Consider the following 26311-nt stretch of genomic DNA (forward strand, 5'->3'; position numbering starts at 1 on the left):
GCACCCTTTGGGCTCTTCCAGCTGTGTAGTTAAAGGCCCAGTTCTACAAGCTGCTATGCACTCTTCATTCCCATAACCTCAATGGACTCAGCACAGGCTCAGGATTGGGCTGTTAAGTCAACAAGAGCTTGTTATTAGCTCCAGGGAGTAGGACTGGGCTTGTGCTAAGGGGAGCGTTTAGGACTCCAGCAGAGAGTTTAAGGGGCTCTCATATGTGCAGAATGGAAAGAATTCTTGACATAAAAAATATTTTTGAAAGCTGATGAACGTTGCTCACGTGAGGTTTCTGCCTGTGAGGAGAAAACACAGCAGAGGATTTTCCCTTTGCTCAGGAACTCTCTTCTTCAAGGACACTGTGAACCGAACAGATGGAGGCGCTACATCGGCAAGACGAGTTAAGGTTATTTTAGATTGGCACAGCTCTTGCAGGGAACGCCTAGGGTGGAGTGCGTGGCAATGTTCCCAGTCCTCTTTTAAAAACATGGTTTTAAAAAAATTCCACAAAATATCCTTTCACTAAACCATCAAAACCCAACACAAAATGGAACATCACAACTCTGTATTTGTGCATGGTTGGAAGAAGGAGAGAGTAGCACAGGAAGCGTCTCATGTCGGCACAATTTACACCAACACAGCAAATTTGCTCCTGCCCAACTTCCCCAGGGTGGAAATAGATATTATTTGCACATATTCTGTATCCCTCAACAGGTGGCCAGTTTTCCTGAGCACTGCCCTCCGCACGACTGGGGCCCCACAACTACCAAGGGACAGGCTTGAAAAAGTTGATTACGAATTCCCTACAGCTCTTAGCACAATGGGATCCTGGTCCATGACTTAGACTCCTACATGCTACGGTAAAATAATTCAGAGCCCTGCTCCTCCAGAGGAGAGGCTGAGGGAACTGGGCTTATTTAGTCTGCAGAAGAGAGAGAAGAGTGAGGGGGGTTTTGATAGCAGCCTTCAACTACCTGAAGGGGGGTTCCAAAGAGGATGGAGCTAGGCTGTTCTCAGTGGTGGCAGATGACAGAACAAGGAGCAATGGTCTCAAGTTGCCGTGGGGAAGGTCTAGGCTAGATATTAGGAAAAACTATTTCACTAGGAGGGTGGTGAAGCACTGGAATGGGTTACTTAGGGAGGTGGTGGAATCTCCCTCCTTAGAGGTTTTTAAGGCCTGGCTTGACAAAGCCCTGTCTGGGATGATTAAGTTGGAGATTGGTCCTGCTTTGAGCAGGGGGTTGGACTAGATGATCTCCTGAGGTCTCTTCCAGCCCTAATCTTCTATGAAACACACACTCAAGCCAGCTGCCGAACTTTATACATGCGAACAGTCCTACTGAAATAAATGGGACTAGCCCTGGAAGTAAAGTTACTTGAGCGAGTAAATGTTCGCATGATAGGCACCCAAAGCCCCAATCCTGTGACAAGCTCTGCGTGGATGGACTCCTGCCCAGAGTCCTACTGATGTGGGTGCAAGGACCCCTCCGTGCATTGCAAATGGCAGGATCCAGCTCTAAGAGAGACCCCCCCCAAAGCTCTGCCAAAAACAGCAAGTCCCTGTGACTCGTCTAATGAAAGAACTGTTTAAACTTCACCCCCAAACAGGGCTGGGAAACACTACAAAGCATTGAAGAAAGCATGGCAATGTGCTAAAAGTTTCTTAAATATTTAGGTCAGATTTATTTCAAGGTAAGTCAGTCTGCGACACCGTTTATATTAAAAACACTTGGAGGTTTGTACTTCTAGCAAAAATATACATTTCAGTTTGAGGCTTGTTACAACATTGACAACGAGCAAAAGTTCCTCAAGCGATGAAGAGAACATGAGCCCAGCATCTCCTGGGGTCCAGGGCTGGCTGGGAGTCACAGCAGCACTCCAGAGCATAGGGCCGCAGGGTCAGTACAGACACTTTGGAAAGGTACCAATCACAAACCCATCAGTCCATCATTCACACTTCTCTGGCTCCTTTCACAAGAGGACTTCAAAGTGCTTTACAAATGGGCCTCATAACACCCCTGTGAAGTAGGGAAGGAAAAGGACTAGCCGGATAAGACAGATGGGGAAACTGAGGCAAGAGGGGAGGCGTGACTTGCCAAAGGAGCGCAGCAAGCTGGCAAAGAGCTAGGAACATGCCACAAAGGTCTCAACTCGGAGCCTCCTCATTCACTAGTCACTAGACCAGGGGTTTCCAAACAGCAGATTGTGAGCTTGATGGACTATTTGTTCACTTCACCGTGATTTTTACAGGTGGTGCTAAGGGAACCAGTTAAGTTTGGGAACCGCTGCACTACACAATGCTCCTTCAATTAAATGTACATTGCTTTGTACTAGTGTGTGCAGCCATGAACCATACCTACGAGGGGTAACGCCCCTGCGGGGAGTGTGTGCGTGGGGGGGGGGAAGACAAGGAGCATAAGGGTGGGATAGGCTGCAGTTTTGGTGCAGATGACGGGGGGGGGGGAAAGGAGGGGTCTGTATCAGTCCCAACCTCTGATACGGGTGCCTACTAGGGAGGACAGAAGCAGTGGGATTGCCAAGCAGTTATGGAAGGGAAGCAGATTATTTTTCTGCCTCAGATTTTTAAGACATTATTGCACCAGGGTAACCTGTTACCCAAAAGGGATGGGGAAGGAGTGTAATCCAGGTCCGTTAGTGAGCCTGATCAGGACACCAGATGTGCCCTGCCCAGTCCTTTCACAGCCACCTGGTCTTCTCTGAAAAGTGTGCAAATACAGCACTGCCTTATTCCACGGGCCTGCTCCATGCGTGTCTCTAGAGGACCCTTAGCTTACCTGCAGGGAGCTAGAGTCTGTTCTGCCTTGTGCATCAGCAGATTTGTTACAGAACCTTTATTACCAAACAGAATGCAGGAGCAGAAAAAGAGCCCAGCTCAGCGGTCAGATCCCAGGCGGAGGCTACAGGGAAAACTTTTTCCACTTGTCAAGCTGAGCCCATTTTTTCTGGCATCCATGAGACACAAAGATGGAGCTCCAGGCTGCCATCTGGGCTTCCAGGCCTCCCTCTGCCCCCGATACACAGAGAAAGCTGGAGAAGAGCATTGAGGTAAACTCCCAGCACCAAAGACTTAAGAACTGTGCAGGGCAGTGGCTCTCACATAGCACAGTATACAGCAACCCAGACAGCCACCTGCTCATCTCAAAGTGATCATGGGAGGATGCCCTGCAGCCATCGGTGGCAGCCTCAGTGCCATGGTTACATGGGAGCTCTACAAACACCAGCACAATCTCCTTCCCCATTTCTGGGCAGGCGTTCCTCCTTTTGTCCTTCCCTTTACTGTTCCTGAGTTGGAGCTCAGTGGCTTCGGTCCAATTGTCTCATGTTAAGACTAGACAGACTCCAAAAGCCACAGATGGAGTGTAAGTGCTGCATGAGACGGGACCTTGGGTCAGCTGCTACCGTCCCAGCCAGAAAACCTGACTCAGCCCCAATTTGCTGGGGATACAAAGTGAGAGAACATGAGACTTCCATTTCGGAGAGGCAGACAGTACCCCAAGCTGCGAGGAAGTCATGATGTGTGATCGTTCTAGGTTCATTAGGGTGCCCGGCCTTTCTGTCAGACCAGACCACGAAGCCTGAAAGCTAAACTGGTACTTGCAGCTGCCAACATAGCATCAATGAACAGAGAACTGCTAGGTAGTATTAGGTTGGGTCCAGCTGCTTCGTGCCTTGCCTAGGCTCTTCGAAGAGGCTTCTCTCTTCACCCCATCATAAACCCCCCATTTGTCACCATGATAAATGCAACATTTTTGCTTCCCATCTCCCAAAATAAATAATACTTGGTATTTATAATCACACTTTACAGCTTCAATGCTTTTTTTTTTGTTAAAAAACAAACACTAACTTGTTAACCTTCACAGCCCCCCTGCAAGGGAGAGTCAATGATTAGTCCCATTTTACAGATGGGAAAACTGAGGCAGAGCAGTTTGACTTGCCAAAGACCGTGGCAGAGCCAGGAATAGGATCCAGGGGTTCAGGCATCTCAGACCAGCGCTAGTCACTTTCCAGCAGCAGGTTTCCCTAATGCTGCAGCATCAGTGCCTGCCGCTCTCCTAGAAATCTGACACGGAAGAGACCTAACAGGTCACAAATCTTGTGCATCGGCCTGGCTGCTGCAGGACTGCTCCCCATGCTACTCTAGTCCCTTCCCACAGGCTGGGGGCATTCTATGATTTGCAGAGCAGAAGTCATGCTTCAAGCTGAGCATTCACTACGGCCTTTCCCATTCCCCATCAGCCCTTTACTTTGCAAAGAGAACAGCTCCTTGCAGACCCCACCAGCCCCCTCTAGAGCTCAGTGAATAGCACAGCTGCAGGGTGCTACATTTTGCCCTATGCCAGTGGCTCTCCAGCAGTTTCATTCTGCAGACCACTTGGCAAGCAAAGGATCTCCTTACGACCCACCTGCCCTAATCCCTCAAAAGGTCTCGCCTGCCAAGAGAGATCCACCCCTGTGCACACCCATCCCATCTCAGCAGATTGGTGCAAGTGGAGAGCTTTACACAGGACACCAGCATCTGAACCTAGAGTCAAAGTGAATTTAGTGCTGACTAGAGTCTAGGCTGCACCAGAGACTGAAGTCGTGCCACAGAGCAGGGACAACCTAGGTGGTGGCTGGGCAAGCTTCCCCTGTACTGCTCCACTAACATGCCCCAGCTCTGAGCAGGGAGGGGTCACGCCCTTCGCCCCACTAGGTGAGTTCTGTCTCCACAGCCCACTCAAGCCATGGCATCCCTGCTGAGACTGCTGACGAAAGTGCCAATTAGTGCCAGGGGGTAAGTGGGGCGGACACCTGTCCACTAGGAACTGGATTGAGAACAACCAACTCATTGCACACAGGCCACTCAAGAGTCTTCGGATTTCCCGCTCGGTCCAGGCCAGGGCTGGCTCTGAGCGGATGACCTGGAGGCCAAAGGCCACTTACCCATCCTTCAACAGCTGCTCTGAACAAGCTGGAGTGTGGCATAGTGGGATCTGCAGCTGTGGGCCTTAGGCTCTTGGCAAATTACCAAAGCAGCCCCTCAGCTGGGCCGATTTGGATGGCCTCAGTCTGATGAATTAAGCCCCCGAAATAAGTAAGTTACAGGTCATACTTGGCTCCAGGTCACCCCAGCAGCCCATGCTGGGATAGTTTGGCGGAGAGATGTTGCAATGTAGCTTAGTGATGGCTCCGGCCATTGCTGACGCCAACCGTGCAGATGTGACCAGCCACAGCAGAAAGAGGCAGGACCCCAGGGATCGGAGGACACCAGCGTATTATAGTGTCTGTGCTGATGGGGAAGGCACCATTGTTGGCCTCCCATTGAGAGGCCTCCTCTGGCTATGCCACAGGCTGCAGCGAGATGACGAACGGGGTGGGAAAGGAAACAGTGAGACAGAGAAATTACCATTACTGTTTTCTGTGACTCCCTTGCCTCACCCCGCTTTGCTCACTACTGTCCCCTTCACAGCACAGCCGACCCTTCATCCTCCTAGATCAGCAGAAACTCGAGTCATTCTGACACTTCGAGACTCCTCTGGACACCCTGGATCAAAGACTGGGAGCAAGTGCGGTTTTAGCACCTGCTCTGACGACTAAGTTGGTTCTTAGAGTTACTGCCCACCGCCATCCATCTCCCCACTCAATTTTCTAAGCTAATACAGAAGAGACAGAAAAGCAGCCCTCCCCTTTGAAATCTAGGGGCTAAGGAGGATCAGCTCAGCCCCGGCAGGGGGTCAGATACAGGATTCCATGTTACAACCCACAGGAGTGATTTGCAAGGCAGAGAGAGGAGAATGCACATCTCTCGAGGAAGGCATGCCTGTCTTGTGAATCCAGGGGACTAACCAATGGTCTCTCCCCCAGTGAAGCATCAGTACCCTTCATCAAACAGTCAGTCCATTCTTTGGGAGATCCACCCATCCATCCAGAGACACACACACTTCCTTTTGTTCCAATGTCCTAGGCTTTACAGCTCAGGCCTAAGAGTCTTCCAAGTGCAATACAAAACCAACGCACAATGGACAAGTGATGTAAGTGCTGTTCCTGGACCTGCCGGATAATGAAGGTACTGAATGGTCTCATTACATCAGACCATACCCTTATCACTCTGCTGGTGCCATAATCCCACCTTCTCTGCAATGCACATAAACACGCGGGTCGCTTGGAAGGCAGAAGGGAGCGGTGTGACAGCTGGGCTGCGGCAACAGAAGCCTCGCTTATGTTTTGCCTTTGAGGTTTATAAGTGTGTGTTAACGGAAGCCCGGGCTTAGCACGCAGTAGCCACGAAATCTCATGGCAGGTAGGCCTATGTACCATATGTGGAGATCATCTAGAAAATAGTACCAAGTAGAAGAAATGGAAGACGTTGTGGGGGGAGGGCGGGGGAGGCTTCTCGGTCACCATACAAAGTGTTTTGCTCAGGATCCATGGCTTTAAAGCTCCTCAGTACATGTCCTTGTAGATTTCCTGCAGGAGCGGGTGCAATGAGGTCTCCGTCTCTGTCTTTTTAATCTTCTGCACCAGCTGCGCGTGCTCAGTCACCAGCTGCCGCAGGTCAGCCATCTTCTGGAGCAGCTTGGGGAAGAGGTACTGAGCGTCCGGGTGGTTGGCCTGCAGGTGGAACTCCAGGGCCTGGAGGATGTTGTCCTGTATCCCCTCCACCTGCTTCACGTCCATCAGGCCAGGGCGGTCTGCAGGGAGAGGATTAACGCAACTCAGAGTACTATCTACACCACTCCCCTGTTGAGTGCTACCCAGCGGGAAACAGACAGCTGCTTCTGAGCAACTTGCCCCAGGCCATGCGGTGAATTAAAGTTCGTGGTCCCTAGCTCTGTGTTCAGGCAACTCCCTTCACTGGACATTTTGGGGCTGAGGGCTCCACCTCCACCTTCCCTGTTTGTCGTCTGTGTTTATTATGGCCCAACCGCACAGCGATGCAAGGGAACACACAGATCTTGGGAGTCACTGGAAGGCTTTGGTTTCAGCTGTACGTTATTCTTCCCCCTATTCATCCACTGGTTGCTAGCCCCAGAAAGCAGGGCACCCACTCTGGAGTGCACTGCTCCTGTTCCCCAGCAGGAATGACCTCAGACCAACTCCCTCCAACCCATGCCCAGCCTTTTTAACATGCGCATGGTTGATGGGCCCCAACTCACCCCCGCACAGGATAATGGCAGCCACAAAAAGAGAGAGGTCGCTGTCGTCCAGCTCCAGGGCGTTGAACTTCACGGCAAACTCAAACTTGGGCTCCATGATCTCGCTAAAGGGCTTGCGCAGGCTGCGCAGGAACTCACGTGTCACAAACCCGTTCCCATTGGCCACCAGAAGCCCGTCCTTGTTCATGATGGAGGCCAGCATGGCGAAGATGGCTTCATGGACCCCGTACTTCAGCAGGGTCACCTGGTCATTCAGGTAGAGGCCGAGGAAGCTGGGAATGCTCTTGGCAAACTCTGTGAGCTCCCGCACCGTCTCCACCGTGGTGCACTGGCAGCGGTAGAAGACGTGGACCCCAATCTCCTTGTATGGAGGGATCCCGTTCACAAGTTGCTTCCAGACCAGCCCCTTTTCTGCCTGCCACAGGGTGTCCATGTCATGGATCACGAACGGCTGCATGGAAGAGAAGTGAACAGTCAGGATCTCTGCAATGGGGACTCAAGCTGCTGGCTGTATTGAGCGACTGCACTTTTACCTGTCCCTAGTGTGGAAGATCATTCAAAACCCTCCACGTGTCCCCAACCTTCCCTTCCATATAGTGGCGGATGCAGCTCTGGGCCTCCCAACTGCAAGGAGTCTGTAGCTATGCCCTGGAAATCCAGCAGCAAGCACTGCAGAGCAACGAAGGTTGTGTGCTTACTAGCAGGTCATGGGAAGCCTGGAAGCATCAAGGCCTCCATTTCTGATCCTGAAGCCACCTCTACTCCTATTTCATCAGCAGCAAGGCTGAGCGCAGTAAAGCTCAGACACATCAAATCAGAGACACTAACATCACATCGGTTGACTGCTATGGCAAGCTTCCACCCGGCACGTTTGCATTTTATGCTGCACTGGGCTGCTGCCACCACAAGCCTGTTGAACTGCAACAGCGAGAGGAGGACTGCAGCACGTCAGGAAGCTGAGGGCAACTATCACTCCTCTGTCTAAGTTACTTTTAGCCCTGGCTGTTGGAGATACCTTTGCGGCGTATCAGGAACCTTGAACGGTGGGAGCATGGTGCTGTACATGAATCAAGTCAGCAGGGAAAAGAGGAGAAGAGAGTGAATTCCCCAGCTAGTTTCAAATGGAACTGCTGCAGTTCTTCACAACAGATGGTGGAGAGTGTTGGTGCAGGGATATAACTACATCTCTGAATGGCAAAGCACTTCTAAACTGGGGGCTTCCCCACAGGGAACCCCACTGCATCCCAATGAACAAGGTTGGGGGATCTATCTAGAAAGACATTTCCCCAATACAACCCCCTACCCCCACCCCGCCCCCCAAAAAGAAAAAGTAATGAAGAAATCCATCAACAATGTCAAATACTTGATAGGCTAGGTAGAAATGCGGGGCTGGGAGGGACCTGGAGAGGTCACCTAGTCCAGCCCCCTGCGCTGAGGCAGGAAGAAGTATAGCGAGATCATTACTGACAGTTACCGTCTATTTCAGAAAGACATTCCTTTTGGGCATATGCAAATCATTAACTCCTTGGCACCAGGATTCAGATTCTCTGGAAGAAGTCAATTGCCAGCAATGGACGTGCTGGAAATCACTAGTGTGAATGGACTGGATATAGTCAGTGTTATTAATTTACCACTGGTTAACCTGTTCTTAAAACCCTCCAGTGACAGGGATTCCACAACCTCTCTTGGAAGCCTGTTCCAGAGCTTAACTATCCTTATTGTTAGTGAGTTTTTCCTACTATGTAACCTGAAATTCCACTGCTGCAGATTACTGCTTGTCCTACCTTCAGTGGACAGAGAACAACTGATCCCCATCCTCTTTATAACAGCCCTTAACATATCTGAAGACTTATCAGTCTCCCCACTTTGTCAACAAACCACTGATAACTACTCCGAGTACAGTCTTTCAACCAGGTGTGTACCCCCTTTTAGTAATTTCATCTAGACCAGTGCTCTCAACCTTTCCAGACTCCTGTTCCCCTTTCAGGAGACTGATTTGTCTTGCAGACCCCCAAGTTTCACCTCACTTAAAAACTACCAGCTTATAAAATCAGACATAAAAAACACAAGAAAGTGTCACAGCCAGTACTGAAAAATTGCTGACCTTCTCAACCATATCATTATAAAACAAATCGCAACCCCAGGTTGAGAAACACGGATATGATACATAAAGCAGTATAAACAAGTCATTGTCTGTATGAAATTTTAGTCTCTACTGACTTCGCTAGTGCTTTTCATGTAGGCTGTTGTAAGACTAGGCGAATATCTAGGTGAGTTGACATATGTAGCCTGACCCGAAGTTGGGTATATATAATTGTAACTTGAGGATTAACAGGTTCTTGTCCCAAGATCTAGCCCAGTAAGATTATTGTAAAATCATCATATAATTTGGGAACCCCGATGTGCACAGGTGCAACACTCACATTATAGGAACTCTCTCTCTATATACACACACACTTTATATATTTATTAATAATTTAGCAAATACACACAAACTCAACAAGGCAAATAGAGATAATACAGAAAGTACATTTGGACGTCCATACTTACACCCTTACTTTTCATACTTAACCATTATCTTTCTCATCACCGTCATCGTCCTCCTCATCCCCGGTGGCCATCATTCTGGCCCCTCCCAAGGTCTACATCTCTCCAACCTATCTGCTGCCCCTGGGATGTTACTTTTATAGTAGGTTACGCTGACACTGCATGACCAATGAATATTCAATAGAGGTCCTTATTTGTATTTCCTCCCCTTAAGGTGTCTGTTTTCTATAGGTTAGTATATGTATTTGCTGTCATGGCACCTTTGTGATTGGAGGTTCTGTCTGGAACCTTCTGGATGCTGGTGTCAGCGATGTTCTGTGAGTGGCTGATGTCAGTATTCTGGACAAAATTCCCCTCTGGCAAGTCACTTTCAGTTCCCTAGAACGTATGAGTTACTTAAGTTCATCTATGCCAAAGGTTATAGGCCTCAAGCCTCATACCATTTACTAAAGCCAAATCATACAGGATAAAAGCCTGTAGGTTCCTTGCATTACTACTAAATATAATAAAGCAGAACAAAACAATTAATCTAATACAGGTAAGCTGGCCCACACATACCCTCTGGAAGACCTCTGCATACCCCTGGTTGAGAACCACTGATCTAGACCAGGTTTCTCTTGTTTCCTTATGAGAATGTGACACGGGACTGCATCAAAAGCCTTACTAAAAATCAAGATATCACATGTCTACAGATTTTCCCCATCTACTAGGCCAATAACCCTGTCAAAGAAGGAAATTAGTTGGTTTGGCATGATTTGTTCTTGACAAATCTCTGCTGGCTATTACTTATTACCATATTAACCGCTAGGTGCTTACAAACTGATTGTTTCATAATTTGTTCCAAATATCAAAGTTAGGCTGACTGCTCTATAGTTTCCAGGGTCCTCTTTGTTCCCCTTTTTAATGATAGATACTATGTTTGCCCATCTGCAGTCCTCACCCATCCTTCATGAGTTCAAAGACAATTGCTAATGGTTCTGAGATTGCTTCAAGTGTGAAGTTCAGATCCTGCTGACGTGAATACATGTAACTTATCTAAATATTCTTTAACCTTTTCTTTCCCTAGCAACATGCCCCTGCCCTGGAAATAAAGACCAGTGCTTAGCGCTGTTATTAGCCCTCTGGTCTGCCCACCTGCGAGGAGCACTCACCGGGGTGCTGCCGGTCTTCCCAGTGAGGATGCCTCTTGCCTTCTTTTTGGTCATGTTGAAGTTTTTCAGATAGGCGTCGTAGATGTGCTTGGAGAAAGCTTTCAGGTCAGCCACCTGTGGGTTCTGGCAGCTGATCTCGCTCGCCGTCAGACCCGCTACCAGCTTCCTCTTCTCTGCTTCTGGCATGCGGCCAAAACGAATTGCTGTTACATAACAAAGCGGGCATGATCAACAAGTCCTGGGAGAAACCACAAGGGGCTAGAGATGCTGCTGAGAGGATACACACATCTGCACTGGCATCAATGACCAGCTCCTGACAGTAAGTACCCTGCGTGTACAGGACCCTAGCTTCCATGGGAACCTCTGGTTTAAAGCCTTCAGTGCAACAGAATCACCAAGGCACCATGGTGCAGAGCTCCTCCAGGCTAAGCACTGCCCTAGTGCATCAGTGTGAGGTCATTATAACCTCATGTTCCAATGAAGACTCAGTTTAGATCTACAGCGCGAGCTCTCCACTGCGGTAATTGGGGCCCTCAAGAGACAGAGACCCGCTCCTTGGCCAGGCACCGCTCTTCGTTCAATAAGAGGATTGTTCGGCTTTAAACTAGTGTGTTTTGGATAAAAGCACAAGAGCCATCTGCGCTGTCCGTTCCTATGCACACTACACATTCCAGGAACAAACAGCAATCAGAGGTAGTTGCTTGGCACTTGGCCCAGAGCCCGTGCTGCTATGGACGAATGAGACCGAGGGGAAAGTTGAGGCAAAGCACTGGGTTTGGAACAAACTAGACGCCCAGAGCTACAGGCCTGAATCCAGAGACAATTCAGCCCTTAGGATAAAGTGAGTCGCGTACAGAGTATTGTATGGGTCCTCTCTGCTCTGAGTCAACTCTGAACCACATCCTGGCCTACGCACCATTCCCTTTGTGCCGCTCCAGAGATGTGAAGAGTCCCTATGCATAGGAGAACTCCTTAGTGGTGTAAAGGGGGCAGAGATAGCTCTTTGCCCCCCACTCCTGGTCCCCTCTGACACGGTGGGCATGCTAGGGGTGTGGTTGGGGGCAACCTTGAAGCTGCTCTGATTTGCTCCTGGGCCTGAACTGGCCTCCAGCCCCTCTCAGGATAGATATATGGCAGAAAAGCACTTACACCCACCCATGCCCCTTCCCAGTACATCCAGCATCGCTGAGGCAAACAAGGATCAAGCCCTGTGTGTCCCAGGGAACTTTGAGAGAGCAGAGGATTTGCTCTGGTGGTTCCCCCACCCTCCTTCAAAGGTTCCCTGACTCCCTCCCCCTCACCCCCACTTGTACAGCATTCTGTGCACCCAGCTGCTGCTCCCCCCCAGAAGAGGCTGCACTGCAGCACTGTGCATACACAGCCTTTGTGGTGAAAGGCGCTGCAGGAAGGTAAAATACTGTTTGCTATTTTTCTCTGGATGCCCTTTCGCTCTGTTGTCACTTGAAGGCACCATTATAGCTGGGTGGCTTCATTCAGGAATAAGACTGTCTCTGTCTGCACCGCTGTGCAGATCTGGCTGAGGTCTGGCCAGGCAGGACAATTTCTGTTTGCACAAGGGACTAGTGATTTTGAGCACTCAGCTTGAGATGTTTTAAAGGGGCACCAGTTGTTAGAACGTGCCAGGCACCTGGCCTCTTGAAACCAGGCCCCCCTGCGGTGTCTCATTTGGGTGCCCCCACTCCTTTCTGATAACGTTGGGTACTGCGTGCACAATCGCCAAGGCTTTCCAGTGCCACCCACGCCCCTCACCATTGTGCGACATGCCCAGCGAGAGGCATTTCTGGAAGCGACAATGCTGGCACTTGTTCCGATTCTTCCTCTGGATTTTACAGTTCCGGTCACACTTCTCATACTCCAGCTTCATGCGGATCGTCCGACGGAAGAAACCCTGTGGTGTGGGTGGGGGGGAAGAGTGTGTGGCAGAGGGAGCCAGGAGAGAGAAAACAACATTACTAACAGAGCCTCAGAACAGCAGCAGCTGATGCCTGCAAAAAACTGCCTGCGGTGCTCCAGGCTTCGTGCTCTTCTGACCCTCTTAAAGGTTCACTCTGGGCAGAGAGGAGGTACCGGCAGCAAGCAGAGAAGCTGCCAAACAAAGAGACCACTTTCCACTCGGTCCTCTTGGAACAAACAGAGCCTCTATCACAAGGGGGATGATGCAGAAGGCATTGCCGAGAGCCAGGGAAGGCCTTGATGTCATGTACACAAGTCGAGAAACCAGGCGGTTGCAATACCACACAGGACCAGCAGGGAGAGACGAACAAACAAGTTCTAACTTCCAACTCCCTCGCTGTTGACTCCAGCATTTGCTAGCCCTGAGGAATGTTTGGCAGCACCCAGGCACTGGCTAACGCAGCCCCTCCAGCATCTGCTGTGGGGGAAGGAATTTTATAGCCACGTTCAAGCAAGGGCCGCATGCTCACCGGGCAATAAGAAAACAGGTCCACTGCTGGCTTGCGGCAGAGATCAGCCAAGGAGCCTCTTTAAAAGCAAGCCCGGTGGTCCCGGAGTTTTGCTATGTGAAATGCAATGCGGGGAGAAGAACAGAGCTATGTTGCTGCGCAGCTGGGGAAGGCACTTGCCCTGCGGAGCTCAACTCCTGCACAATGTAGGACCCCAAGGCAGCTCCTGCCTCGCCCAAGTCAGAGCCTCTGCCCTCTCTGTTACTGTCTGTCTTTCCACTCCCCCACAATCATGATCTATTAACACCACAGCCCCACAGACTTAAGGGCAAGATCAGAAGCCCAGGCTATTAGGAACTCAGTGGGTTTCAGTTTTAGTTCTCCAGGGTATCACAGAAGGGCCCAATGGACAGTGTCTACTGCATGCACTCCGTACCTTGCAGCCCTCGCATGCATGCACTCCGTAATGAAATCCTGATGCTATATCCCCACAGACCCTGCATTCCACATTCAGACTTGCAGCGGATGTCTCCTCGCAGCCCATCTGGAGTTGGTCCGACAGGGATGGAGAAGAGCTCTGGGAGAGGTCTAAAGGGATACAAAGAGGAAACAAAACAAAACAAAACAAAACAAAAAAGCGTTTCTAGGTTGGTGCAGCATGCACATGGACATTTAACAGTCTTACAGAAGAGTGACTGAACAGAGAAGATCTCATCTCTTCTCCAGGTCATCAGAAGCCAGGACAGAAGCTCTCTACGGGTCAGGCTACTGGCTTCTGCACATTATTGATGGGAAACAAGAGTTTTCATATTGTAACAATTTCATTCATTTACATGGTTTTCTTCCTTTTGGCATCTGGATTCAGGCTGGACAATGAACCCCAATGGGTAAATTCCATATCCCCAGTTCTTAGGCACTAGCCCGATGCTGTTGTGCTGGGCTCCTCAGGACTGCAGGGGAAAGATTTAAGCAACAACAAAATACTCGCTTCACAGCAAGCTTTCCCTCCCCGGACTAAAACCCACTCACTAAATTCTGGGCCTAAAATTACTTGAGCGTCCCTTGAATTTTAGTCTTCTGACTCTCAGCGAATGGCTGAGCAGAACGAATCACCTTCTTTTTAGTGAAATGATTAAGCCTTTCAGGAGCTTGGCTGCCAATGAATCAGTTCAGAAAAAAGATTAAAACAAGACAGACTCCATTCACACGCAAGTCCCTGTGCAGCTCAGCATATAGGAACAGACCAGTGTCTGGAACATCTGGCAGGAGCCAACAGCTGCTGCTTCAGAGGGAGGCAAGCTTCCTGCAGCACTTCATTCACATGACTGTCCATGGGGCAGAAAATTCCTTCCTTACTCGAGACAAGTTGTGGCACAGGGCGAGATTCCTCTCACTTTAAGCTGGAAATTCTATTCTTAGTTATACGAACATCTGGTCATTTTCAGCCTCTTGTTCGAGCACTCTCGGCCGAAAGCCTGGAGCTGTGGAACTTACTCCTGACAGGGCTGTACCATTCTGGCCCCCCTGCACGCTGCAAGATTTGTTTCTTTATGTGGGCATTTTCCATTGGAAAACTGGTTTCCACCCTGTGAAGCCAACATCCATTGTTCATTGGATACACCTGCTTGAGGCCCAGCTGTGCCCCTCCCACTTACCTGTATAGCTGCTAGAAGGCAGCAAACAATCTGGTCCTCCGCTTGGGTCTGAGGTTTCACCTGCGGCTATCACTGCCTCTTCCTTTTCCTCCTTCTTGACCTCAAGTACTTCCTTCTGTAGCTGTTCCATAACTGATCACCCCTCAGTGCCAAGACTGCAGCCCCTGTCATAGCTCTGGCATCATCCGCGTCTGTCCGGAGATGGACCCCTACCGGGCTGTTCCTGCTAGCCTATGGGAAAGATGGGGAAACATCAGAGGTCATCAGCAATAGAACAGCTTTTGTGTGGAGCTTTTACACCACTGGCACTCTATTACACAGCAGCCGAGGAGAGAGAGGGACTACAACCCTGCTAGTCCCACTCTGGCTTCCCTATCTATCTAGAAAAGGAAACAGGGCCAGGGGCCTTTGGCAGGTTATTGCTGTGGCCAAGACACCTACTTCCTCCTTAGAAAGATGCTTCTCTCTCCAGACCCTGATTTTTATCAGCTTCCATTACAAACAGTCCATTTTCATGTAGTTCATTCAGAAAGCCGCTGATTTTTTTCCATTCTAAAATCCACACAAAGTCGTCTAGGTCAGTCCCCATTTAGAACCCAATAGACGCATGGATCCAGACTGCGTGACGTCCCAGAGGTAAAACACACTGCAACACAGCAGAGGGGACCAGAGCCCAAGATGCTGGCCCCGTCCCTCCATTTGCAGAGCTGCAGGTACTAGGAATGCTATGGAGATGTCCCACTATAACTCAGAGTTGGAGGGTCTGATGTCACAAGGTTGGTGGCTCAGGAGCTGTAGCTAACCACCTTCCGTTGGAAAAAATGATTAGTGTGATGAGGGTGAGAGAAGAAAGGGGAAAGTAAACCAGAAGCCTTCAGCGTAATTATACATTTGTTGGTCTGTACGTCTGCCCAAATCAGGCACGAGAGTAGGCCAGAGCAATCCATGGTTCTGTAGAATCCTATCCAAAGCTGCAGGGCAGAAGCTGGGCATGTCACCACATTGGGTCCTTCCAGAACAACATTGCTGAAGCCGGGGACTGAGACAGCAGCCAAGATGGAGGAATTACACCGGAGCTACTGCCTGGTTCATTTATATGTACAGGCAGGTGCAAACAGAGGAGGCCAGAGGAGAATAGGAAGGCATACAATAGGTCACCACTACTCTGGATTATACTGCATATTCCTTCCAAGGCTCTCAAAGCACTTCACAAGGGAAGGCCAGTATCATGAACCCCATTTAACAGAGAGTAAAACTGAGGCACGGAGAAATGCAGTGACTTGCCCATGGTCACACAGGGAACTAGTGGCAGGGCTGGGAGTCCCATGCCCCGTCCACTGAATCACATGGTCTGTCTGAACATATTACATTCCACTCATTAGGTCTGATCCTTCCACACCCACTAAGCTGACAGCTTTAATGAGGTTACTAGGAGAGGGTCAGGGAAACAAATGTAGTGCCCCATGCAACAGACACTGCCAGCCAAAGGCTGAATGCAATAGCACTAAACCCAGTGGCTGGCTAGACGCTGCAGGTCTCTCTGCTGGCTACTTGCTAGGATGACAGCCTCCTGTGGGCCTCTGGGATCACACCGGTTTCAGTCATGCTGTGAGAAGTTACAGCATTGCTATTGCTGCATGTTTCTTTTTATTCATTTATGTTGTAACTGGCCCCCCTTGCTCTGCCAAAAATCAGTCATTTAAATAGTTTCCTATTGCTCCATGCAGCTGCCGAGCCGCACTCCACCACAAGGTCTAATAGCGACAAAATCTGCTGTACAGTCCAGCTAGTGTCTTAATCCCGGTCTTCCTTTGGGAGGATTAGCAAACTAGCTCCTTGCCTCCCCTTCCCTCTGACGCCCCCATCTCCTCCAAGACACACTGGGGCAAGGGCTAAGATTTCCTTTAGCCACACGAATCTCATAGTCAAAGTTATACAAAAGAGTAAGTCGTGCATCATCCGTACCTCAGGTACCTCTTCCACCGCCAGCCCGGTAGCTAAGGTTTAGGTACTTCGCCCCCTTGGCTAGGCTGGTTTTTAACAGCTGTGCACAAACACCACTCCCCACCTCTTGTCAAGTGCTAGGTCTCAAAGTCAAAACGGACTCGAGCCCTGACAGTTCAGGACATAGGCTCCGTATCCCAAACGCGTTCATTCTCCAGCCCAGGTCAGCATTGACAGGGTACGTCTACATTGCAATCAAAGCCCCATGCAAGGGCCATGGCTAGCCTGGGACAACTGACTTGGGCTGTGGGGCTGGAGCCCGGGCTCTGGGACCCAATGAGGGGGCAGGGTCCCGGAGCCCGGGCTCTGGGACCCAATGAGGGGGCAGGGTCCCGGAGCCCGGGCTCTAGCCCGAGCGGCTACACAGTGAGTCAATTGACCCGCATTCGGCGACTCAGTGTCACCGGTTTCTTATTGCAGCGTAGGCACGCCCACAGAGGCCTGGTCTACATGCAAAGTTGCACCGCTTCAGCTAAGGTGTCATTGTCAAACCGATTGCGTTACACCGGTGCGACTCAGGATGTGGACTCTCCCAAGTCAATCGAAACCTTACCTCAGATTGGCCTGAGTGGGTAACTTCACATGCATAAGTTAAACCATAGAACCATCTACATCCATGAAAGAGTGTCCCCAGGGGGCTTTGCATCACTTGAACTACATTGATTTTTAAACCCATTCAAGTTAAACCAGTGCTACTCCTGTGCACAGACAAGCCCCGAAAGCAGGCTGTCATCTGCTGGCAGCGGGGTGGCCTGTGGGAAGTGAGTTGGTGGATCTCAGCCCAGGTCCTACGTGGCCATACCACAAAAGCCCATCACTGGAATTGGCACTAATCAGCCCCTCCTTGCCGAGACCTTGGCAGAGAAGCCAAGGACTAGACAGACCATTGAGCCTGAACCTCCCCTTCCCCACAGTGGTGACCCTCCCAGAGCACAATTAGACACACTGGCAGGGCAGTAGAAGCAAACTTGCCCTGACGCTGCCCATGCTGTATATGGTCCATGCTATCATTGCCTTGGGTATATTATTCATTTGGAGTAAGGAAACATCCCCCCTCTGCTAGTCCTCTTAGCTCACTGGATCCCACATTCCTGGGAGATGTGCCTATGTCCATGCACACTACCCTTCTTCCACTGCTGGTGCACTTGTGTTGCATCCAGCTCCTTTTATTTACATGGGAGCTCGCAGCACGGGGCAGGTCACAGCTCACGTGCAAGGAGAAAGTTCTGTGAGACAGAGGAAGCCCAAGATGGTGTTGAAAGATCACAAGTCAAACCAGAGCATGAAGGCAAATGCACATCAAGCTCTATGCCTGAATTACATAGAGAGCCAGCACTTGGAGCACAGGCAGGAGTCCCAGCCCTACAGTCCCTGTTCAGCAAGAGAGTTCCCCTAATCTAGGAATTGCAAGATGCTGAAGGCAGGAGTGCTTTGATTGCAAAGTCTGAACTCTCTCTCCCCAGGGATTTAGCACTATGCACCAATACATTTCAAGCGTCTGGGGAAGGTACATTCCAGACTCCTGGTAAGCATAACTACCCCGTTTTCGTTTCCAATGGAGCCAGGCAGAGAGACAGAATACTGTATGGTCTTAAACAAGTGCCGAGAGCTCCCTTTCAGTGCCTCCTCAAGAATACTGAGGGACCATTCACATGTGGTGTTATTGTTGGCACACCCGCCTGGTAGGATGTGGTACACGCGGAGGGAAAACTATTCACCGTAGTTTGTGTGTAAGGAGCTGAATTTTTTTAATTTTTATTTAATAAATATCTCTCTCCACACACCCACCCACACCCCTCCTCCCCCCAAAATCTATCTATAAATGAATGCAGAAGCTTCAGGAAAATCCTGTTGCCTGGATCATCTGGTGGGGAGATGGGAGGAAAAGTCCGTGTAGGAGAAGCAAATAATCTACAGTGGAACCCACACACAAGCATATTGTTCAACCTCTGATTAGCTACCTTTTGTCTCTGGGACCCATCTGGGAGGGCAAGCATAGAGGATTTATTTTAAACCGAATGTCTATGTAGTTCCCATTAGCTTCATCATCTTCACGATATATTGCCATTGGAATAACACTGCAACATTTCTCCAGATGGGTTTTAGGCATGCAGTAATTCACACCTTTTGGCAGTCAGTAAAATAATATTGCACAGGACTGATAGCTGGCTGCTCTGGGTAGGCGTTGCCTAGACTCTGAATCAGGGACAGCATCGTCTTCACCCATTGCTTTAAGTGGGCCAGTTTTGCCTAGAGCAACACAGGCCAAATTCCTGGAGGTTTTGGGGGGTGAATGTTAGGATAGTGAAAGGGGTTGAACTGACAAGTCTGAAGTCTACTGTTTAACCACAGCACAGGAAACGTAGAGAGAACGATATTACAAGCTTCACCCCACATTGCTTCCCTACAGGACTTCGCATCTTGGAGGGACACCATCTCTTTAGGTTTGAGGATAGATCAGTCTCCACAGCCCATGCTGTTCTTGGTCTCTCTGCCGCCAATTAATGCCAGTTGCAATGGCAGCTTTTGTAATATGGACCCGGCCGCTGAGACCCATGAAACCATTTTCATAAAGGCCACTGATGAGCTGAGAATTTTTGGTCATTATCAGTCGGGGCTGGATATGAATGGCCAGTCTAGAGGTGAAACGTATGGGGAAGTTGTAAATTACTCCCAGTAATGTGCTTAGTGCTCTAAGACAACCTGGTTTCTAGGCCCTGCTCTGCCAATAATCTGCTGTGTGACCTTGGGAAGTCACTTCCCTTCTCTATGCCTCATATCCCCAATCTGTAAAATGGGTCCAACGTTCCTGACCCCACCCCCGAAGAGTGCTTTGAGATCCATACAGAGAATGCCTATATGAGTGCTATGTAATAATATTCTGATATTATTATAGCCCATCAGCAAAAGCCAGGAGCTCTTTAACCTGATCAGTGGAAGTGCCACAGAATTATTTATATTCCTGTATTTTCTCGTCATCATTTCTCTGCATTCTAAACAATTACCGAGGGAGATAAAAATAGGGATTAATTTCTTACTGGAAAGAGGACGCACTTAAGAACCTCGGCAATTTCACTGGCTGAAAGTAAAGCCAAACAGCATCCAAAGGAAAGCGAACGCGGTAAGTAGGAAAGCAGCTGTTAACAGAGAAGCAATCAATATAAAGTGACGGAAGTGGAGGGGCGCAGGGGCACAAAACTAGAGTGAGAGCTGTGAAATGTTTTGAATGATCGGCGCGCAGAGCACAACATAGAAAAAACGACTTCTACGTGGCTGTGCGGTTAGTGGGGGACTGGCTGCTTGGTGGCCTCTATGAAGTGAGCTGGCGAGGCTCAGGCTAGTGATAGAGAAGATTGGCTTACTGGTTGGGACTCCGGGGACCCTGGTTTAAATTTCCTGCTCCACCACAGACTCCCTTTGTGACCTTGGGCAAGTCCCTCTTAGGGTATACGTCTACACTGCAACACCACACCCGTGGCTGGCCCACGTCAGCTGACTCAGGCTGACCCTCCTCCGTGGTGGGGTCCCCGGGCTCAGGCTCCAACCCAAACATCTACGCTGCAATTTTATACCTCTGCAGCCTGAGCCCAAGTCAGCTGACGTGGGCCAGCCCTGGGTGTTTTGCTGCAGTGTACACATACCCTTAGTGTCTTTGTGCCTCAGTTCCCCATCTGTACAACTCGGATAATAGTACTGCCCTGCCTCACAGGGGGTTGATGAGGATAAAAAAAGACTTGGATTACATAGTTCCCAGGGGATTGTGCCCACATCACACAGCTTAGGTGGCTAACTAACCACCAAGATGCTGAAGTCCCCTTTCGTCTCTAGAGATGGGGCCACAAAAACCAGAGGTCATGTGCTAGCATGGGCAGCTTGTTGTGCTGCTGCCTATATTGTACCTATCCCATGGTCAGAGGGCCACCAGTGGGACACATTCCCCAACACTAAGTAGAAGCCACAGTATCCAAGCCGTTAAGGAAGAGGCTGCTTCATTAAAATATTTAAGCGTGTTTGCCACAAGTGGCTTAAGAAACAAACGTATGATGCTTCAAAAGCTGCCTCCACACTGCACAGGTGCCCAGCGTTTGCCCTGCTCAGACGATTCACATTTGGTATGTGGTGTTGATTAAACAGGGCCTAATCTTAAGAGCCAACAAGGGCCCTTGATGCCAGAGTTAGGCAGAACACCAGGAAAGCTCCCCAATGGCGAGATCTTTTACCCCTTCCATGGAATAACCTTCCATGGGAAGGGGTAAAATCCACAGAGTTCTCACTTCTTTGAGAAACAGAAAACTTGAGGTAAATTCTTTGGAGCAGGGACGGTCATTTTCTATGTTTGCACAGCCCCTAACACAGCGGCGCCCCAATCCCAATCAAGGTCCCTAAGCACATAAAATCCAGTTACCCCCGCACATCTTCCAGCTTCTTTCCAGCATAAGTTAGTCTCTCCAAGAACTACACAAACCACCACTCCACTCCCCTTTCAATTGCCTCTCCAGCCAGCTTTACGGAATCACAGCCCAATTTTTCCCCAGATGCAGGTACCTTACGTAGAACACCCAAATAAGTCACCTGACTTTCAGAGGCGCTGAGCAGCCATGAGTCCCAGTGCAGGTGCTCGGCATCTCTGAAAACTCAGGTCACTTTTATTTAGGTACCTACATACAGATTTAGACGCCTAACTTTAGGCACTCAAGTTTGAAAGGTTCAGACATAAGGTTTGAAGTGCCATGCAAAAGATGCCAAAGTCTGCTTAAATTAATCGAAAAAAGTAGCAAGCTTCTCGATTTCTCTCAGCACTGGAATCTTCCACCACACACCTGAAAGTTAATTTGCGGCCTTAATACCCAGCAAGCTGATGACAATTGTCTCCATCTCCAAAGATGCTTTATGTAGATGGTCCCAAGGCAATAGGACAATCAGAACGAAATCCCTTCAAAGCACAAAGGATGGTGTTGGCGGATAGGACTGTTGATTTAGGATTACAAAGACTTTCAGCAAATAAAATCCAGTTACCCCCGCACATCTTCCAGCTTCTTTCCAGCATAAGTTAGTCTCTCCAAGAACTGCAATTTTAACTTCAGGCTTTGAGGAAGTTTTACCTGGCTCAGTGCAACACAGAAACCGGTCCTCTCTTCCACTTCCCTGCCTGGATAGAGGAGACGAGTGCCACACCAACAGCTCACTTCTGCAACATTGATACTTTATCGCGCTTTTCACTGTCCCAGCTAACTAGGGAACCTGTAACAGCCCAGTCATCCCCTGACCAGATCTCTTGGACTTGTTTATTCCTGGGGGAAAGGATTAAAGCCAGGGAGAAAGTTACATACAACTGACACCCAGTCACGCTAGTGTCCGTCTAGCTTTTGAGCACGCAGAACACAACCGGAAAGAACTTGGGGGTGGGAGGGTGACAAGGGCGGAGCCCTAATATGCACCCATTGCAGTATCACAACCAGCAGATGGGGATTCTAGGCCCGGGAGGTGGGTATGGCATAGTCAGGGGAAGATTCCCCTCTATCAGAACAAACCCATTTTACATAAACAACTACACAAGGGCACAGTACTAAAATGGGGGGTGGGGGTTATGAGAAGGCCGCACAGTCTCCAAGGAGCCTTCAACTCAAGACTACTTCCTAATCTTCCCTGAGCCTCTCTGGGGAATCAGACTCCTCTCAAAGCTGCTTCTTAGCCTGTGGGATGAGGTGGGGGGCCGCACAAACCCAGTTAAAATAGCAAAGGGTGAGAAAGTCACATGACCCCTGATCTGCCACGCCCCCCCCCCCAATTCAAATATGCTCCTGTAGCTGTAATTAAAGCAGCAGGTGGATCACCCTCTCTCCCCGCTTTCACAGCAGCCCCTGAAGCACTCAGCTACAGGAGCACCTCCTATTTGTACAAGGCTGTGGGCTCAGGTACAAGCCTACTGGCCCAAGCGTCTCTCCTCTGCTCCAGCGAGTCTCAACTAAGCTGCAATAGCACATGCAAACTCACCCATGGACCGACCCCCCCCCCCCCGCCACCACAAAACAGTACAAAGCAAGGAGAGGGAGGCACAAGACAAAAAAGGGTAAATCAGAGGGCAAACCAAGGAAAGAAACAAACATAAGAACAGGGAACAGAGCCAGCTAACGGGAGAGTAAATGTGCACAAAGACAGCCTAGGGCATGGAACATGGGGAACAGACACTGATGCACAGCTGGCCACCCAAAGGGGGACTCCACCACCACAGAGCAATAAGCTATTCAGAAAGGTCTGAGGGGGCTCCAACATAGAGAAAGCAGTTTCCAACACCCAGGGTGAAATCCTGACCCCGCTGAAGTGAACGGCAAAACTGCCATTGACTTGAAACTAGACTAAGTTCTCACCCCGGTAGTTAGTAACTGCAGCTCACAAACATGGGCTTAAGGCTGGTCCCAGTTCATTAGCATCCAGATCTTGTGGCTAGGTTCGCAATAGCTGGAAGTTCAATGAGGAAGTGCCCATGTCACTTGTGTCCTAGTGTAGGAGGAAGAATGGAATGACGTCCCAGTTTCGCTCCAACATTAAACCAACGCATCAGCTGCAAGTCACCATGAGAAAGGTACATGCATACAGGCACGTACACACAAAGAGCTGGAAGCTAGAGGGTCGGCGGACATAGCAATGGGGGTAAGGAAGGGCTTGTAATAACATCGTCATCTGAAAATTTAAAAGACAATTAATGACCGAAGTCCTCCCAATACCATTTTGTTGCTGATGAACTTAACCAACAGGCAATTTCTCTGCACTCACTGAGGCAGACCCCAACACAAATGAGTTTCCATCCAGGAGGACAAGCCTGATGGTGTATGCATTTATTTTAATTCAAACATTTACAGAATGCATACGTATGTTAGATGCAATGCCTGGCAAGTCACCGTTACTGCTTTCCATGTCAGAGTCCAGGTCCCTCCTTATCCCCATTCCCCACGGATGTGGGGCTCCAGCCACAGCCCAGTGACAACGTCAGACCCAAACCTCCTCCTGCAGGGTAGCAGAGCTAGCAGGAAAGCCCCCCTTCTCCAGCAGAGATTTCCTTCCGTGACACTAAGGAGCAACCCAGGAGTTACATGATGAATCCGTGTTTAAAACAGAAGCCAACCAGTGCTGGCACTTGTGTTCATTTGAATCAAACAAAACCCATTAGCAAGATCCCACACAGGGTCATAAGGAGCTCATGTGTACTTAGATTGTAAGCTCTTTGGGGGGCAGAGGCCGCCTCTGTCTGCACACAACCAAGAACAGTGGGGCCTTGGCCCAGGACTGGGGCTCCGAGGCGCTAGGAATAGACAATAACACACGTAGTGGGATAGCTCAGTGGTTAACACACGTAGTGTGTGATTTGGTTTTTCTGAAATGTTTATAAGACGGTTGTTTCTGCAACACATGGCACGTACCGAGTCCATAATGGCGTATGGTGGAATAAAAAGGGTTTGGCTGGCACTCGTTAATGATGATTTGAAGTCCATGGAATAAGATGCCTATCCCAGGCTGATAAGCCCTTTACACCATGCTAACATGTACTGCCTCTCTGCACACGGAGTTGTAAAAGCCTAATAAACTCCCTTAAGCTAACAGGGTGACTCAGGAGAGGTAACTAAGGTGCAAAAAACTGCATGGACAAACACAAAACTGCTGTATGTTGGCTTTCAGTCCTGAAAGCCCAGAACACCGCCTTCGTTATCTAATGAATTCTCAGCAGAGTCTAGCATGCGTCACCCCTTTCACCTACTTGGAAGTCACTGGCATGCAGGTTGCACATTGCAACAGAGGGCACTTGAGTGGCAGTCATTAGAACTGTTCCTTCCATCAGCATTTCCATTATACAGCCCTCTCTAGAGACGGAGCTTACTTGGCATGTCAAGTTTTCAGTCCTTAAAAGAATCTGTTTGGACATTTTAAGTTGTAAACGCCAAGTTATTCTAGTTTTGGGTGCTCTCTCTTGCTCGTAACACCACAGATATTTAAAAGAACAGACCGGACATGACAAGCCGCTGAAAATCTGCAATGAACTTTGTTGTACATCAAGCACAAACATTGTGAACTGCTGACATCTCCACCCTACCAATGGCAGCATAACATGCGAGGAGGAGGTATGTTAAAACCCTACTTAAGAGGTAGGGAATAGCTGCTGATGTCTCCCCCTGTCCAAACATAGCCCATCAAGAAAAATAATTCTTCACATTCATATGGTGTTTTTTCTTGAGGGAATCTCAAAGCAATTTACAAACATTATGGAAGCGAGTTTCACCAGGGAACTCTGGGAAATAGGTCAGCATTATCCCCATCTTATAGATGGGCAGATCGGTGCACAGAAAGTTAGTGGTCTGTTGTTCAAAGGCCTCAAGCATCGACAACTCTCACTGATTTCAATGAGTGCCACGGGTGCTCAGCACCTTTCCAAAGAAATCACCGCACGTGACTTGCCCAAGTCTGAGTAAGTGGCAGAGCCAGAACTCAGGAAATTCTCAACTCCCTGCTCCAAGCTTTTTCTGGAGTTTACACCACATGCTAACAGCTGAGATTCGAACCCCAGCTCCCAATGCGCAGTCACCTGCTCCAATCACCAGACAACACTGCTGCTGCAGAAATCCAACTATGTGTACAAGAGAGACTCGTGCCAGAAATCTCCACGCCCGTCTCCCTTTAATGTTACTGTAAAAAGAAAAAGGGAAAAAACAAACAAACATGCAGCATTTGTCACATGCTCAGCTAATGAAGAGAATCAGCAGCAGAGCTCTCACTCTTTCCTTAACTTGCTACACTTATGCCCAGATGTTGAAGGGGTTTCAGAAGAGCCTGTGAGTTTGCGTTCGAACCTGTTCCTCTGCAGAGGGCAACCCCCAGTGCAATCTGCCACAAGCGCATACAGACTGGGGGGGGTCAAAGAAACTGCAAAGTCACTTCTCCATCCACAAGTGCACTCGAGTTCTTTGACCTTCTCCCCAGTACAGCTTTATGATACGTTTATATCTGGCTGTCGTGAAGCACGAGCCTAGACAGGAAGAAGCATGGATCTGCCTACACAGCAATGATCATGTTACTGCCAATTATTCAGACACATTTGACGATGGGGCACGGGCAGCTTTCCTCACTCAGTCAGAGCAGCTACTACCCAGAATGAGTCACAGATCTGATGTAAGTTTTGCTTTATTTTATTTAAATTCACCCACTTCCTGAAAGACTTCTTTGAAAAGTTGTGAAATACGCTGGACCCTCTCCTCCTTCACAGTGGAACTGACGTGGGCACCAAGGTCCTGACATCACATTTCCCTCCAGGCTGAGAGAAGCTAGTGGACAGGTTCCTGAGAGGGCTCTTTGCTCTCTTCTCTTGAATGAGTTTCCTGGACTGGCAGGAG

The 26311-nt window shown here is 49.3% G+C and overlaps 1 protein-coding gene across 1 annotated transcript in view; it reads right to left on the reverse strand.

Annotated features, from left to right (window-relative positions):
- Positions 1-1650: 1650 nt before the first annotated feature.
- PPARD (peroxisome proliferator activated receptor delta) overlaps positions 1651-26311 on the reverse strand; it is a 41403-nt gene continuing 16742 nt past the window's right edge. Inside the window, exons 2-7 of the mRNA XM_034767503.1 lie at positions 14928-15158; positions 13709-13860; positions 12620-12758; positions 10850-11052; positions 7152-7602; positions 1651-6686 (exon numbers count right to left, since the gene is read on the reverse strand). Coding sequence (XP_034623394.1) covers positions 6439-6686; positions 7152-7602; positions 10850-11052; positions 12620-12758; positions 13709-13860; positions 14928-15057 — 1323 coding nt within the window. The 5' untranslated portion in view covers positions 15058-15158 and the 3' untranslated portion in view covers positions 1651-6438. The remainder of the gene's footprint in view (positions 6687-7151; positions 7603-10849; positions 11053-12619; positions 12759-13708; positions 13861-14927; positions 15159-26311) is intronic.

The sequence above is a fragment of the Trachemys scripta genome, chromosome 4 (assembly GCF_013100865.1).
Source record: "Trachemys scripta elegans isolate TJP31775 chromosome 4, CAS_Tse_1.0, whole genome shotgun sequence".
In the NCBI taxonomy this organism is placed as follows: domain Eukaryota; kingdom Metazoa; phylum Chordata; order Testudines; family Emydidae; genus Trachemys; species Trachemys scripta.